Consider the following 14,799-nt stretch of genomic DNA (forward strand, 5'->3'; position numbering starts at 1 on the left):
TTTTTCTTAATTGGTTTGTGGTTTTTCTACTGTTGTTTTTTCACTTTATTACTGTTTTGGTACTGCATAAACACTTTACACATTATCTCTAAGCTAAGCCTGTCTGTTCTATCCTACCTACCAGGGATTTGAGCTCAGATTTATTTAGTGGCTTTAGTGGTTCACCCTGACAAGAGTTTTGATTACTTGAGGTTGGTACTCTCCAGTCCCTCAACTAATACCCCAAATTCTTACAATATGGAAGTATATGATTGCTATACTTAATTCCCCCTCTATGTACCCTGACAATATATATTAATTGCCAAGATACACAGGTGCATAGATTTGGAGTTAGGAATAGTGAATCTATACTTACCTTCACAATATTTAGGTAGTTGATAGTCTGGCTAAAATATTGTGGTATATCAATATATTTATTCTTAAACTTCTGACATACAACCTTTTGAGAGCCAATAGTGATGCTACCTAGAATAGAAATCGTCCTTATATCTCTGTGGAATATTATTTATCACCATGCTCTGCTTTAAGCCTATTTACCATTCTCTCAGAAATACATGCTTTATTACATATTTGAGTGTGTAAGATCATCGGCTCCCATAGTTATCTGCTGCCAACTAAAATCTATTAAACAGTGCTGTAGAACGTTGCCATGTTATGTCACTGTGTAAATACAGCCTTTTTATGCTAATTATAAGGCCTCTTAGGGTTAATGCAATCTTGGTTCTTCCCATCAGAGGTTGTCCATGAGAAGATTTCATTCCCGAATCACCTTTAGTGTCGGCGAGTGTTTTGGTGGAAAGGGATTAGCAGCACAAAGGTGTTATTTGGGAGTGGAAGGAGTTTAGTGCTTTATGTGTATGTGTGTATAGTCCCGATGCATGCTGGCTGACAGGGTGATCCCATCTTAAATCTCTCTACTTAATCCTTGTTGTTCACCTCTACAGGTTCTGATGTGCTTCAGTGTCACTGTCAAAGTGATGAGAAGGTTGAACTTTGAGTTGAAACTGAGACAGTGGTGTATTGGGAGTGGCACATGTATGTCTGTAGCATGTTTGTGTGTGTGTCTGAAAACAGCTGAGGTTACGTAAGATGGATAATGTGATGTGGGTAATGTGAAGTGCAGAGGTTTTGGATGATGGGGTGGTCACTATCTCATCGATGAAAGGATGCATGTGTGGCATGGATTTTAGTGTATACATTGGTGGCAATTGTTATAGGGAGGATGAGGAAGATGGATGAAAATCAAACTGCCCCCTTTTGCTTAACTGCTGGTTCACTCCTGACCTTTAGACTCTGCAGTAATTGAAAGTTCCTTTTTGTCAAGAAAAAATCTGAAAAGATTGACCAGAGGAGTTGACACCCAATGATGTTGTATTGTGCTTTAATATATATTTCTGCCATTGTTTCGTGGGTGATAAAGGACATTATGTATGTTAGCATTTTATGCAAGATAAATAGCATCTACATGAATGAATTCTTAACCTAAAACCCAACAGCCCAAGTCATAAACAACTTGTTATAATTCACTTTGTTGACTGAAGTAGACAGCTGTGGCAAAAATACACAAGCCATCTGTAAACCTCCAGGGCAAATGGAAATCTTTTCCGTACCTTCTAAATTCACTCCTGTCTCCGGACTGCATGAGAGCTACTATTGTGTTGGTGACAGAGGTGCCAATGTTTGCCCCCATTATAATAGGAATCGCTGACTTGACATTCAACACTGTAAAAAAAATAAAAAAAGAACTGAGCATCAATAAACATTCAAAATAATGACTACACAGAGAATAAAAATTCTAATTCCACACATTTGTATCTGTCTATGTGCAATGGAGTGTAACATTTATGTTCAAGCAAAGTAGTATGTCTATTCAACTAATAGCTATTAGTTTAAATAGAGAAGACTCAAACGCTTTGTTAGACAATACAAATTTGTTCCAAAATGTAATAAGATCAAGATTCTGATTTAGATTCATAGTATATACATTTATCTGATGTGGAAATTCAGAAACTGGCATTTCTCTGGTCCTCAGGACCACGGACAGCCACATTTTATATGTGGAACTAGATAACACTCCATTTGAAGGAACAGAACACAAAGTATGTCGGGTAAGTTCAATTATGCACCGCATACAATTATTGGATTAACCCTTCCTAAATAGTTTTGTCAAAAGCTCAACAGTAAAAAAAATCTGGCACCTTTTAAGAAACAATCCAATTTAAGAAACAAACGGTTACATTGATTGCCACGGTGAAGTCTACACAGAGCGTAATGGATACTGTAACAACTGTCACTTTGTACAGGTGCTTAAATCTCCTTGATTAAAGCTTACATAAGTGCCCGTGTGCTTCCTTAAGTCTACAGGGTCCTTGCCACATCTTTGTTTTGCATTGTTAAGTAGGATGAGCACGTTCCTTCAAATTCCTTTACTGTAAGGAAGATAGCTTTGTTTCCATAAAAACACAGGCCATTTAGTCTTGAATTAACTTTCTGGGTCTGTTTTCAGTTCTTTAAAACTAAATTTCACCGATGAAAGGGTAGTATTGTGCACAACCGATCTTCCATGGAACCTGGTTACTGTGCATATTTTGTTTGCAGTGGTAATAATTAATATTTCTTAAAAACTGACAGTTTCTAGAGAAATGTTCCCAACGTAAGGATAGTAGCTTTGACCCATCAAGTACAGATAATAAGTAACCTAAATAGAAGGATTTCATTGCCGTTGGTGTTAGCTAACACCAGGGCCTCCCCTAAAGCCCCTGAGAGCTTGCACTACACCCCATCCCACCCCTGTTGCCTACAGCCTCATAGGTAGAAATCCGAATCACACCTCCTCAACACCTGTGTGCGTATAGAAGTCCCTGTGCAGCAGCTCTTACTGATTAGATTGAACCCCACCTAGATAACCACCTCTCTGGGACACCTAAACACTGCCCCCCACTCATCAGCCTCGAAGCGCCCCACATCACCTTTTCAATGCTCACATACACGCCGCAGCGGGCCCGTGTATTAGTAAGCATTGTAGAATAGAGCTGCGAGCCAATGCCTGGCACTCTAATAGACTCTCATCTTCTAAGTTCTGCAAGCAGGGGATCCTCTGCCTCAAGAAAGCCCTACTTTTCTAGTAACACAGAAATTGCCTCCCCTTGTCATCTTGTCTTGGTCCTGCAGGTGGGTAAATGTCAGCCAATCCTGACCACCCCAAAGGTCACCCACCTTGGAGATGCCAATCAGCACCTGTGCCTTGACATAACAGTGTCTCGGAAGTTAACTGACTCCTCCAGCCTATGCGGCACATTGCACGCTGCCAGATGTGCACCACTGTGGCAATCGGCTAGGGGAGGGTCAGCATCCTCCCTGCCCCATAGACTCCATCATCCGGCAGTCAGCCTTTAGGGCCGACTCCCCGATCCGCAAACAATCAATCATTGACCAGCAACAAGCAGTAATACCATTGCAAATCTGGGAGGGAAATGCCCCCATCCTCTGGGCAGTGCGCCAAGGTCCTAAGCATGAGCCTCAGGGTACACCCATCCCAGAGAAGAACCTGCTCCTCTGCCTCCACCACTCAAACAAAACGGTCTTGAACCTCAAACAGAGAATTTTGCATCATGGAGAGGAACTTGGGGAGATAAATCATTCTGTACAGGATTGCCCTGCCCAGTAAGGACAGTGGAAGCCACCATCAGTTCCCCATGTCCCTAAGGAAATTCCCCAGTATCCGCCTGGCATTCTTCTCATAGAACAGTTTGCGGTCAGCAGTCACATAAATCCCCCGTAGAAAAGCCCAAAGATGTGCAGGATTTCCATAACCATTGGCAACGAGCGGTCCAAGTCCACCAAATAAAGCAGAACTTCGTCAGCATACAAGGAGATCACATCCTCTAAGTTCTTGTCCCAGCGGAGGCCTCACAACTGTGCATCTTGTCGCACCCGGGCTACCAATGGTTCCATAGCCACCGCAAAGTGCAGGTGGGGGCAGGTGCGGGTGCCCCTACTAAGCTCCTGCTCCTCCGACAGTACCTCGTTCAGCCTCACCCTTGCTGTTGTCACAAGCTACAGCAGCTGCACCCAAGCCCGGAACACCAGTCCAAAGCCAATATGCTCAAGAAGAGCCCAAAGGTATGGCAATGCCACAGACCCAAAAGCCTTCTTCATGTCCAGCTCCAAGAGAAGGGCTGGCTCCTCCAGCCGCGGCCACGAGCCAGGCAACGAAAAAGCCACCAGAGACTGTGATACGTAGATCTATGCAGCATGAAACCCAAGTGACCCAGAGCCACTTTGACAGGACCTTGGAAAGAAACTTAGTCTCCACATTCAGAAGGGAAATCTGCCAATACGAGGGACATTTCTCCGGGGGCTTCCCAGGTTTATGGATCAATACTACCAGCACCTGACCACACATCACAAAACAGAGCATGAAAGTGCTTTACCACCTTGATCTTCACAGACTTAAAAAACTCCGTAGGGAAAACATTGGACCTGGGCCTTTCCACTTTTGAACTGGGCTAGAGCTTCAGTAGTTCCCTTCTCTGCCTCAAGTGACTCCCAAGCCTCCCTACCCAAATGAACCTCCACATGCACTCCGTTGCCTCCTGCAAGAGATAGGAGGTAAAGAGACTGTAAAGATAACCAGCAAAGGACTGGGTGCTTCCACCCTCTCCGCCGTCGACATACAAACAGCCGGAATCCACCATTGGCCCTTCTTCTTCCTGGCCAACCATGCCAGCACCTTCCCCGTCTCAGCCTCTGCCTCATAGAGCTTAAGCTGCCACGCCCAGAGCAGGGTCCTTGCCTCCCGGTGAAGCAGCCACCAGTAATCCTCAGGCAACTGAGCCAGATACAGAGCCTGCTCCGGGTACACCAGCTCCACTATATCACCCTCCCCCTCAAACAGCTCCCTCTCCAACTCCACTACCTTATGATGTCTCTCCCTACTCTTACCTGTCACACGTGTAATCAGCTGACCCTGGACCACCTTCTTATACATTTCCCAAAGTACTACCCTTGAGGACACTGAGTCCTTATTCTCCCAGAACGAATAGCCTGACACATCCCAAGCATGATGACGGTTATCGTCAGTTCCCACGAGTCTAACCAACAGCCTGAGCCAGGACGGGCTCCAGAATCCACAGTTCCATAATGATCACAGAGTGAGTCGAGTAACCTCTAGTCAAATAGCAGGTGTTCCTACATCCTAAACGATGTGATCCCAGTACTAAAAAGCAATCCAGGCACGCCAGAGAGCAAGAGGCGTTGGCCGCATATGCAAACTGCAGCTCAGCAGTGGCGTCACCCACCACAAATCCTCTAACCCCACTGACCCTAGCAAAAGAGCAAAAGCTTGGGTAATACCTAGGTGCCCCCCTTCCACACCATACAATCTGCAGCCCCATGCAGTGTCAGGCTAAGGTCCCCCCCAACCAGAAATATAGCCTGCGGGCAATCAGCAATCCATTCCCCTATGTTCTCCAGGCCAGACCCTCAAATCGCAGTAGGACAATACCAGAAAGCCACTATCAGAGGCTTCCCGTTCCACAAGCCACCTACCTCTGGCAGCCTGATGAATCAGCCCATTTGTGTGTTATCTGCAAGGGTGTGAACCTATGGACCATAAATCTGTCCCTCCCAGGCCCCAGCAGAGAAGCCCGTGTGGACTACAGATCCAAACCTGCCCATCCCCAAGAAATCACAGTGGGAACTCTCTAGGTGTGCTTCCTGTAGTAGGATAAAGTCCTGAGCCTGACAGGCCAAGTAACGCTGGACCATCCCTGCTTCAGGTTGTTTCCAAGCCCATTCACATTCCACGAGCGGTCTCTGAGAGAAGCACCCCAGCTATGGGTTGAGAACCCATTTCCACCAGTGACTATGCGTGCTTAGCGCCACTCTTAGACTTCCCATCTGCCTCCAAGTCTTAAGTCTAAATATCGCCACCGCAACCCCCTTAAAATGTACACCGCACATCCTCCCCCCAGTCTGCCACCTCATACTGAGGGTGTACAAAGGCCTACATCCCAACACCAGTGGCGCCTGTCGCCCCCCAACTGTATGTACCGCTTACCACCATGTCTTTCAAGGCCATAAGAGGCAATGTGACCAGCCCCACTGGTTGAAGGCCCTGCAAAAGAAAACCTCCACTATCTTCTGCAGCCGAGCCAGACGTTGCTTATAAACCTGCACTGCGGGGGTCAGCAAAGCTGCAGTTGATTCCACATTCGTTACCATCTCAACCAACTTGGAGCAATCCGCCTGTAGAAGGCCCGCATCAATTACCACCACCTTGATCTTGTGCTTCAAAGCATCTTTCATGTAGTGAATAGCTGCCAGAATCATGGCTGTGTGGGTTTCCAGGTCCATCACTGGGCCAGTCGGCTCACAGACTTCTTCCACTGTCGCCCTCTTTGCCTGCACCACCCCCCCTTGCTTAGTGAACATCATTGCTCCGGCTCCAGCCACACTCCAAGCCACAGAGGCACCAGCCAAATGTCCACACAATGCCCACAGTTCTTCCATGCCAACAGTCCTCGCAGTTTCCAACCGGCTCCCCAGTGGGCCACATACTCTGAGCAAACTGGGGCTAAGGGGTCTAGCACCTCTTCGGACGCACACTCCACCCCCTCATTGGGGGGCAACCAGGCCGGTCCAGGGAGAACCCCACCAACTCCTCGCCAGAGCCCTCTTTCAGCTTCACTGCCTCCACCATGTCCACTTTGGCTCTACTCTGTACTCACTGCCACAAAGGCCACCGCGAAAGATCGGTAGGGCACCTATCTTTAGGATGCTCCTTGACCAAGAGGACCTCTCCAACTTGGGGTGCCATCTCTGAGGGGCCCCCTCAACATCCTCCAGGTCCAGCACATGGGTTGCTAGCACCGCACACAGGTGTCTGCTCACAATTCTAGGACCTCACTGAGCGGGCCTGCTTTATAATGCCCCGCAAAGTCCAAGTCCAAAGGGTCCTCCAGCATCCTCCAGGTCACTAACGGGCTTTCAGGGCCTCCAGTGGGGTGTGGAAAACACTGTGGCAGCCACAGGAGTAAGACCACACCACTACCGGACAGCGATAGTCCAAGGGCACTGCCAACAACATCACAAAATGGTGATTTCCTCCTGTGCCTGATCGCGGCAGTGCCCAGCCAACCCGCTTCCTCTGATCATGGCTTCTGTGCCACTATTCAGAGCTCGTTTAGACCTGCCATCTTCTCTCTCTGCCACTGGGCCCCCAAACATCCTGGCAACGGTGGCAGTCGGATGGAGGCCGAGGTACAGAATGGTGGTGACATGCTGTGCCCGATCCCTGCACCGCTCTGCTATCCTTCACCCTCCGTTTCCAGCTCCACTGAACTGCTTTGCAGGGCTCGCTCGGCCCTGTTGGCCTCTCTCTTTACCACCAGGCCCCCACATGTCCCAGCAGCAGCCAGAAGGGGGCATTCTTATGTCATGCTGTTATATGCTCTGCTTGAAGTGATGATGAACAACCTTAATAAAAAGAGTTAAAAAAAATAAAACTCTTTACCCCCTGTATGTTTTTCTATTACTGGCACAAAGAAATAGTGTTGCATAAAGGTGAGTCAAGTACTCTGTAATGCTGCAGAGCAGATATATTAGTAAGGGGCATCCCATGTTGACAGCGACTTAGGCTTATGGAGTCAGCTGCAACTGTCCCTGCAAAAATGCACAAAGCCCAGTTGTCACCCAACCCAGATGTGTAATCAGAGACAGGCAGAGGCACAGAATGGTTAAAGTAAGAAAATGCCATCTTTCGAAAAGTGGGATTTTCAGACTTACAGTTTAAGATATAACTTCACCATAAGTTGTGATTTTAGATTGTGAGTTCAGAGACACCAAGGGCCAGATGTAGGTAAATCTATTTTACCGACACTTAAATACCGAATTTTACCGATTCGGTATTTAAGAGTCGGTAAAATAGATGTACCGAGATGTAGGTAAATCCAGATGTGGATTTACCGATTCCTTAAAAGTCGGTATTTACCGATTCGGTAAATACCGACCTGTAATGCTCCATTCATTCCTATGGGCTTTGAAGCCCATAGGAATGAATGGGGCATTACAGGTCGGTATTTACCGATCGGTAAATACAGATTTTTGGCAAGGGTGCAGGGGGTGTCACTTTGACACCCTCTAGCACCCCCAAAAAAGGTTCGGGGGCCATATGGCAGGCATACCTGCCCTAAGGGCAGGTCTGCCTGTCATATGGCACAGGTGTGCATGCACACATTTGCATGCTCACCTGAATCGGTATTTCACCATCAAATTGAATTTGATGGTAAAATACCGATTTCTTAGGCCTTGTGGGACTCATCAGAGTCCCACCTACATATCGATTTTACAGAATCTGTAATTTTACCGTTCTGTAAATTTACCGACCGGTATATTTACAGATTCTGTAAAATTACAGATCGGTAAATTACAGAACGGTAAAATTACCGATTCTGCCCCCTACATCTCAAATTCCTTTTACCGGTCGGTAACGGCCGAATTCGGCCGTTACCGACCGGTAAAACCCTACCTACATCTGGCCCTCTATCTTTTCCCAATTGTAAATGTTTTAAAGCAATTCCAATGTTAAGAGAGATAGGCCCTGCAGGAGTATTTCAGGTATTGCTTTATTGGCGACAATACCTTTCATATTTAAAAAATAGCATCAAGGATGTGGACTGCCATAGCGGCCAGTGTGCTGGACGAGTGGTGGGGAAGGGAGGGGGAGGCGGTAAGGGGAGAATAAGGGTCACGGGTGATAAAAATATATATATATATATATATATAAAGTACCTGTAGTCGGCAACGTCACGCTCTTCTGCTCCTCTTCTCCAGGCAACACAGGCTCCCAGAATGCACTGAGGCCAATCCTGAAGCTGCTCTAATGCATGAGAGTGGTTTCAGGATTGGCCTGAGTGCCCTCGAATTGCGCTCCAGGACGACTGGGAGTCTGTGCCTGCTCTCTCTAACCTAGCTGCGTTGCTGAGTTGGAAAAAGTTTTCAATGTGCATGATGGTTTGACCGGCCGTCTCGGCCAGCCAAACCGGCATGCGCAATGAAGGGAGTGCACTACCACTCCCCTCAGTGCCTGTCACCCTCCAGGCCCCGCCCCCAAGACTAAGCAGGAAAGGAAAAATAAAATACATGTTTATTATCATTTTATTTTTCCTTTCCTGCAGGTTTTGGGGGGAGGCACCACTCCTCCGCCAGAAGCAGAGGAGCCGCAACTGGTGACCTGGTGCTTTTATGTGTACTGTTTGTAACTGTATGGGTACATATGTGTGTACTTTATGATTGCATGACTTTATGACTTTCTATCTGCTGCCTATGTAAATGCATGTACCTCTGTATATACTGGCGTATGTATGTGTGTTGTCTACTTTATACTATTTGCCTCTGTGGATGAATGTCTGCTAGTTTATGGGTTCAAGCATCTGTAGTATGCGTCCATGCATTGTTTTTGCCTTGTGTGAATCAGGGTCTATACAGTGCCTGTATGTTTATCTGTTTGAACTGCATCCCTGTATATACACCTGTGTGCTCAGTTGACTGTATTTAGATTCTCCTATCGGTATATCTATTTGCATAGGTGTTTGTATGTCTGTTACTGTGTGCGCCTGAGTACCTGTATGTCTGGTGTAATTAGATATATACCTGGAGTGGTAGCCTGAGAGTCAGTCACTCAGTACTTCATTCTCCCTGGCCATCCAGTGATGCTTATCTTTGTTTTCTGTTAATTAAGATGTGTTGTATTTGTGTTTATGTCTATGTATATGTGCCTTTGTATGCTGTGTGCTGTCAGGGTACACAGTGCATGCATGTGTGTTGGTCTGTGTGTCCTAGTCCATCTATTTCTCTTGGGTTGGGTGTGTGTGTGCCTTTGTGTCTTCTATTTGTTTGTTGGTCTACATATGTGTCTCTGCGTTTGCGGGTCAGTGTGTGCACAGCTGCCTGGATTCCTGGATGTTAGTCTGTATGGATGCTTTCTGATCTGTGTTAAAGGTCTCAGTACCTTTTTTTGATTTGTGTGCATGGACGTTTGCATGAGTACATATATGGGTAATTGATCTGTGAATGTATCCACGTATGTGATGTGTCTTTGTGGGCACATCTTGCACTTCGACCAAGCCCATTGATTTTGGCAATGTGTGTTTTCTATTTAAGAGTATAATGGGGGTCTATAGAGGTCGGATGCTTTTTAATATCTGTGAGGCAGTCATCATAGCATGATGACATATCATTTTGATATGGACTCCACTAGGGGCGGCCTGGGTACCCAAAGTAGCAGTGGTAATCTTGTCAGACCTGCCCCGGGGGGAGGGAGGCGTTGGGGTGGTTCAAGGGTGAACAACTGCTGCTATGGTACTGGGAACCGATACTGCAGCATTGCTGCAATACTGGCTCCCAGCGGTACAAAACCAGCCCCCACCCTTCCAGCCTCCCAGGGAAATGCCTGATGCCCAGTGCGGCCACTCCAGCCCTGGACTCTACCATAATGCATTACAGCATGCACGGTTTCTACTGTAGCAGCCAAATCTTAGAGCCTTCCTCAACTTCCTGTGACGTCATGCCACTAGTACACTGCACCAGTCAGATTGTTCACTACCACTTTGTCGACAGAACAAGTTAAGGGTGAGTAATATTTCTTAAAGTTCTATGAAGAACTTTCCAAATTCAAAATAATGATGTCTTTCCCAATTACGATGTAAGAATTCTAATGTTGCTCCTCCCTTCTGTCAAAGACAGCTGTTCTGTAAAAGAAAAATGATAAGTACCAGCTTGTGTTCCAGTTTCATCAGCTGCACGTTTGGGCAAGCGCCATCAGCGGCTCTGCCTTTAAATTGAGCAACTTCTGTCATCAGCTGTAGGAGCGCGACGCACCCATTCAGTAATTCTTCAACGCCCACTGGTTTCTAGATAGAAAACCCAGATTAGGAAGCAATCTTTAAAGAACCACTGCAAAGCTCCTGCATGGTGCAATCAGTGTTCACTCAACACGTGAGGAGTGATTCTTAAAGCAATTCTAAAATCTACATTCGTAGATTTACACCTCCATTTGAGCGTAGATGTAAACTACCTGGACTTCTCAAAGCTTGCCAGGTGTACTCCTAGAAAGCTGTGACTCTCACAGATCTCCCGGGATACTCCTGGAAAAACTTTGAGAACCCCAGTTTATGCCAGTGCAAAGGCATTTTCGTTTTAGTAATTATCCAGTGTATAGTTAAGTAAACAACAATGTCTTCAAGGCAGGGGTTGCACGCTGTAATTATTTTTCCCGAGCAAAGTATTTTTCCCTGTGGTAGCGCATCTTTCCTAGACTCCACCACTTTTAGTGAGGTTTCCTTCCGTTGCACCTTTGGAACGAATATACACTATAAAACAGCTTAGGGCTTTTCATGGGGCGTGCTTCTCTGTAAGATAATTAGGGCCTCCTACACACCACAAATGCTGTGTGTTGTCAGCTGCCCCGGCTCACTCCATGCCAGAGATCCTACACGTTGACTCATTCCTAGTATTCATAGAGTTGGGTTTGGTCCTCAAGGGAGGGGTGTCCCACTCATCTGCGATGGGAGGCAGGGCTGCCCTGCAATGCCTGCAAACTCCCTTTATCCTCTAACAAGATTCCTGGGAACCAATAAGCACAGGAAGCACACGGCTGCCAAACTTCCACCGCTGGAGGCACGAGTTGCTCACAATGTGGGTGTAGGACAAAAAGGGAAAAACAAGATAAACGTGTCTCTGTTAGTCAGAACATCAGCAGGATTTAGATGCTCAGTAGGCACAACTACTAAGACGAAAGTGCAATGCCTGCAGAATTTAATGTTGCTCAATACAGTATCAGGAGATAAATTGGGACGTTAATTGAACAGTTGCTGCTTGTTTGATGAAGCCTTCTACTGTGCAAGATAAAAATGAGGGCTTGTGGGTCTTATTTTGAAATCCCAGAAGAATCCCTTCACCACAATATATAACCTCAACTAAGCCACTGGGGCAGACATCTCTCTATAGTAAAGTACAGGAAAAAATAAAAACGTTTCTTAAACTTTGAAAAAAATTGGAAAAATATGGAGATGTAAAATGTTAATATATATATTTATTTTTAAATATAGAACACAGGCAAAAATTCTTGAGCGCTATTATCTTAATTTTGAATTAAATATTTACTTAATTAAAATGCATTAACTTAAATTAACATTATGTTTTTAAAGATGTATCTTTAAAAATCCCACCTAAAGTAAAATAGTTATATTTATCATATGTTATGCACAGAATTAGTTTAAATTGATGTAAAATGAACATACATTTATTTTTAAAGTAATAAAAGTGTATTTAAATATTTTATCCTAAAAAATATTTATTTTGAATTATATTTACATTTGTAACATTGAATTCATTATATGTATACATACACTTATATACGTGAGTGTGTGTGTATGTGTATATATGCATATATATATTCACTGAAAAAACCATAGGTTATAGACCATATATAGTTAGGAATTAGCATTTACAAAACCTTGAAAATTCACTGAAAAAACCATAGGTTATAGACCATATATCGTTAGGAATTAGCATTTAAAAAACCTTATTTTACTCACACAAAACCATTGAAATTCCATATATAGTTAGTTGCACTAACTATATATCGTGCACCCGCAATCCACTGCTGATGATGTCACATATTACATCATTCATGACATGGTCAGTGACATCACTGATGACATCACTGATGACATCTCAAATGACATCACTGATGACATCACTGATGACATCATCCATTGACTGTGTGTTTCTGTAAAGTTTAAATATGTTTTACATATTGAAGAATGAGTAGATGTATAAGTGTCTGGATGAAGGATTTAGGTGCGTGACTGACTGTATGAGTGAGTGATTAAATGTGTCTCACTGAGTGCATGGGTTAGTGACTAAACTGTCTTAATTTGTGCATCATTATGTCTGTTGTTCTGTAAACTGCTGCATGTGTTGATCAGTAGCTACATGAGTAACTATATGGGTTATTGATTGATTGTCCAAGTATTTGTATGGGAGACTGAGTGTGTGTGTGGCTGGCTGGGAGATGTGTGACTCTGTGCAGATCAATGTGTACTTGTATCAATGATTGTATAAGAGAGTAAGTATGTGTTAGTATATGTTTGAAAATGTAAGGTACTCTATGTTTAAATGGAAAATGGAAAAAATAGAAAATGGAAGTGTGATTGATTCTTTACAGGACTGACTAGGTGTGTGAGTAACTCCATGGATGAGTGGCAGAGTGTGAGTGTCTGTATAGGTGTATGAGTGCATATGATAGTGTTGTAAAGATGAGTGATTGTATGTATGAATGATTGTATGGGTGAATGAGTGAATGTGTGTGTAGACGTAGGAATCAGTGAGTGCGTATGTAGTAACTAGTATTGGTGTGTCAATGGTTTCAAAAATTATACTCTGTATTTAACACTGGGTGTAACAGAGGTTATATTAAAGTGTGAGGAGATGCATTGTATTGTCACATGAATGATATCATCAGTGATGTGGTCATTGATGTCAAATGAGATGTCATCAGTGATGTCATCAGTGATGTCATTTGAGATGTCATCAGTGATGTCATCAGTGATGTCACTGACCATGTCATGAATGATGTAATATGTGACATCATCAGCAGTGGATTGCGGGTGCACGATATATAGTTAGTGCAACTAACTATATATGGAATTTCAATGGTTTTGTGTGAGTAAAATAAGGTTTTTTAAATGCTAATTCCTAACGATATATGGTCTATAACCTATGGTTTTTTCAGTGAATTTTCAAGGTTTTGTAAATGCTAATTCCTAACTATATATGGTCTATAACCTATGGTTTTTTCAGTGAATTTCAATGGTTTTTTAATAGCAAATATCATAAGCTGTCGAATGTCAAGTACGTGGTAAGTAAAAACATTTTTGTGTTTATGCACACTGATCTGCTTTGAATGCTGCCCCCCCCCCATTTCTATTAGGAGTACTCTCTCTTTGCAGATAGTGAAGGGTAGTTAACGCAGGCCTTTGCCCCCGTTGTAATCCGTCGTGCCTGCTTCTCTCTCCATTTGATTGATTGTTCTCTTTGGTTCATTCTCTATTTACAAACAAGCACAGAGTCGCAATACTCTGTTTAGTCTTTGCAGATACCGAAAAATCGTGTAAAAAAACAAAACGAATCGAGCAAAATCAGTAGGCCACTAATGGGATCTCTTTTTGACCTCGCTAAAATAGAAACATTAAGAACAACCCCTCATGACAAATACGAAACTAGTGAGATGAACTGAACTCCACACCATAATGGCTGCAATACAGCTCGGCTCCGCCACCCACCCCGCCCAAAATAACGATAAAGAGCGGCTGCCATGATTGCTCGCGGAATGGCCACGACGGAGCTACGAAATGGTGGTGCTCTCATGCTAACGCCAGCTTCAGTCTGAAACATCCAGAAACACTGTAGACTACCAATTCGATCAGTTCCGGTAGCGCCCCAATGTAACCCGGTAGAGAAGAACTAGCCCTCCCCTCTTTGACTGATGGTTCTTGTTGCCTGTCCCTTCTGTTGTCATTTAACAGAACTATTTAGCCTGCTGAAAGGGGTTGTGTTCCGACCGCTGGTTGGTGGAGACATTTTGACTATATTCTGGACCTGCGTTGTCGCGTAATGCGTCATATGACGCGCCGCGTTAGCGCATCCTGAAGTCATCCGGGGCGCGACGCGCAGCGCGTAACGTAAGCATAACAGGTCATGTGACTTGTTAATAAAACTTTTCATTGGTTCATT

The 14,799-nt window shown here is 44.5% G+C and overlaps 1 protein-coding gene across 1 annotated transcript in view; it reads right to left on the bottom strand.

Moving 5' to 3' along the window:
- LOC144821391 (sodium-dependent phosphate transport protein 2B-like) overlaps positions 1 to 14,799 on the bottom strand; it is a 159,324-nt gene that overhangs the window by 102,605 nt on the left and 41,920 nt on the right. Inside the window, exon 7 of the mRNA XM_078678372.1 lies at positions 1,611 to 1,722. Within this exon, the coding sequence (XP_078534498.1) occupies positions 1,611 to 1,722 (112 nt within the window). The remainder of the gene's footprint in view (positions 1 to 1,610; positions 1,723 to 14,799) is intronic.

This window comes from Lissotriton helveticus, chromosome 2_2, assembly GCF_964261635.1.
Source record: "Lissotriton helveticus chromosome 2_2, aLisHel1.1, whole genome shotgun sequence".
Lineage (NCBI taxonomy): Eukaryota > Metazoa > Chordata > Amphibia > Caudata > Salamandridae > Lissotriton > Lissotriton helveticus.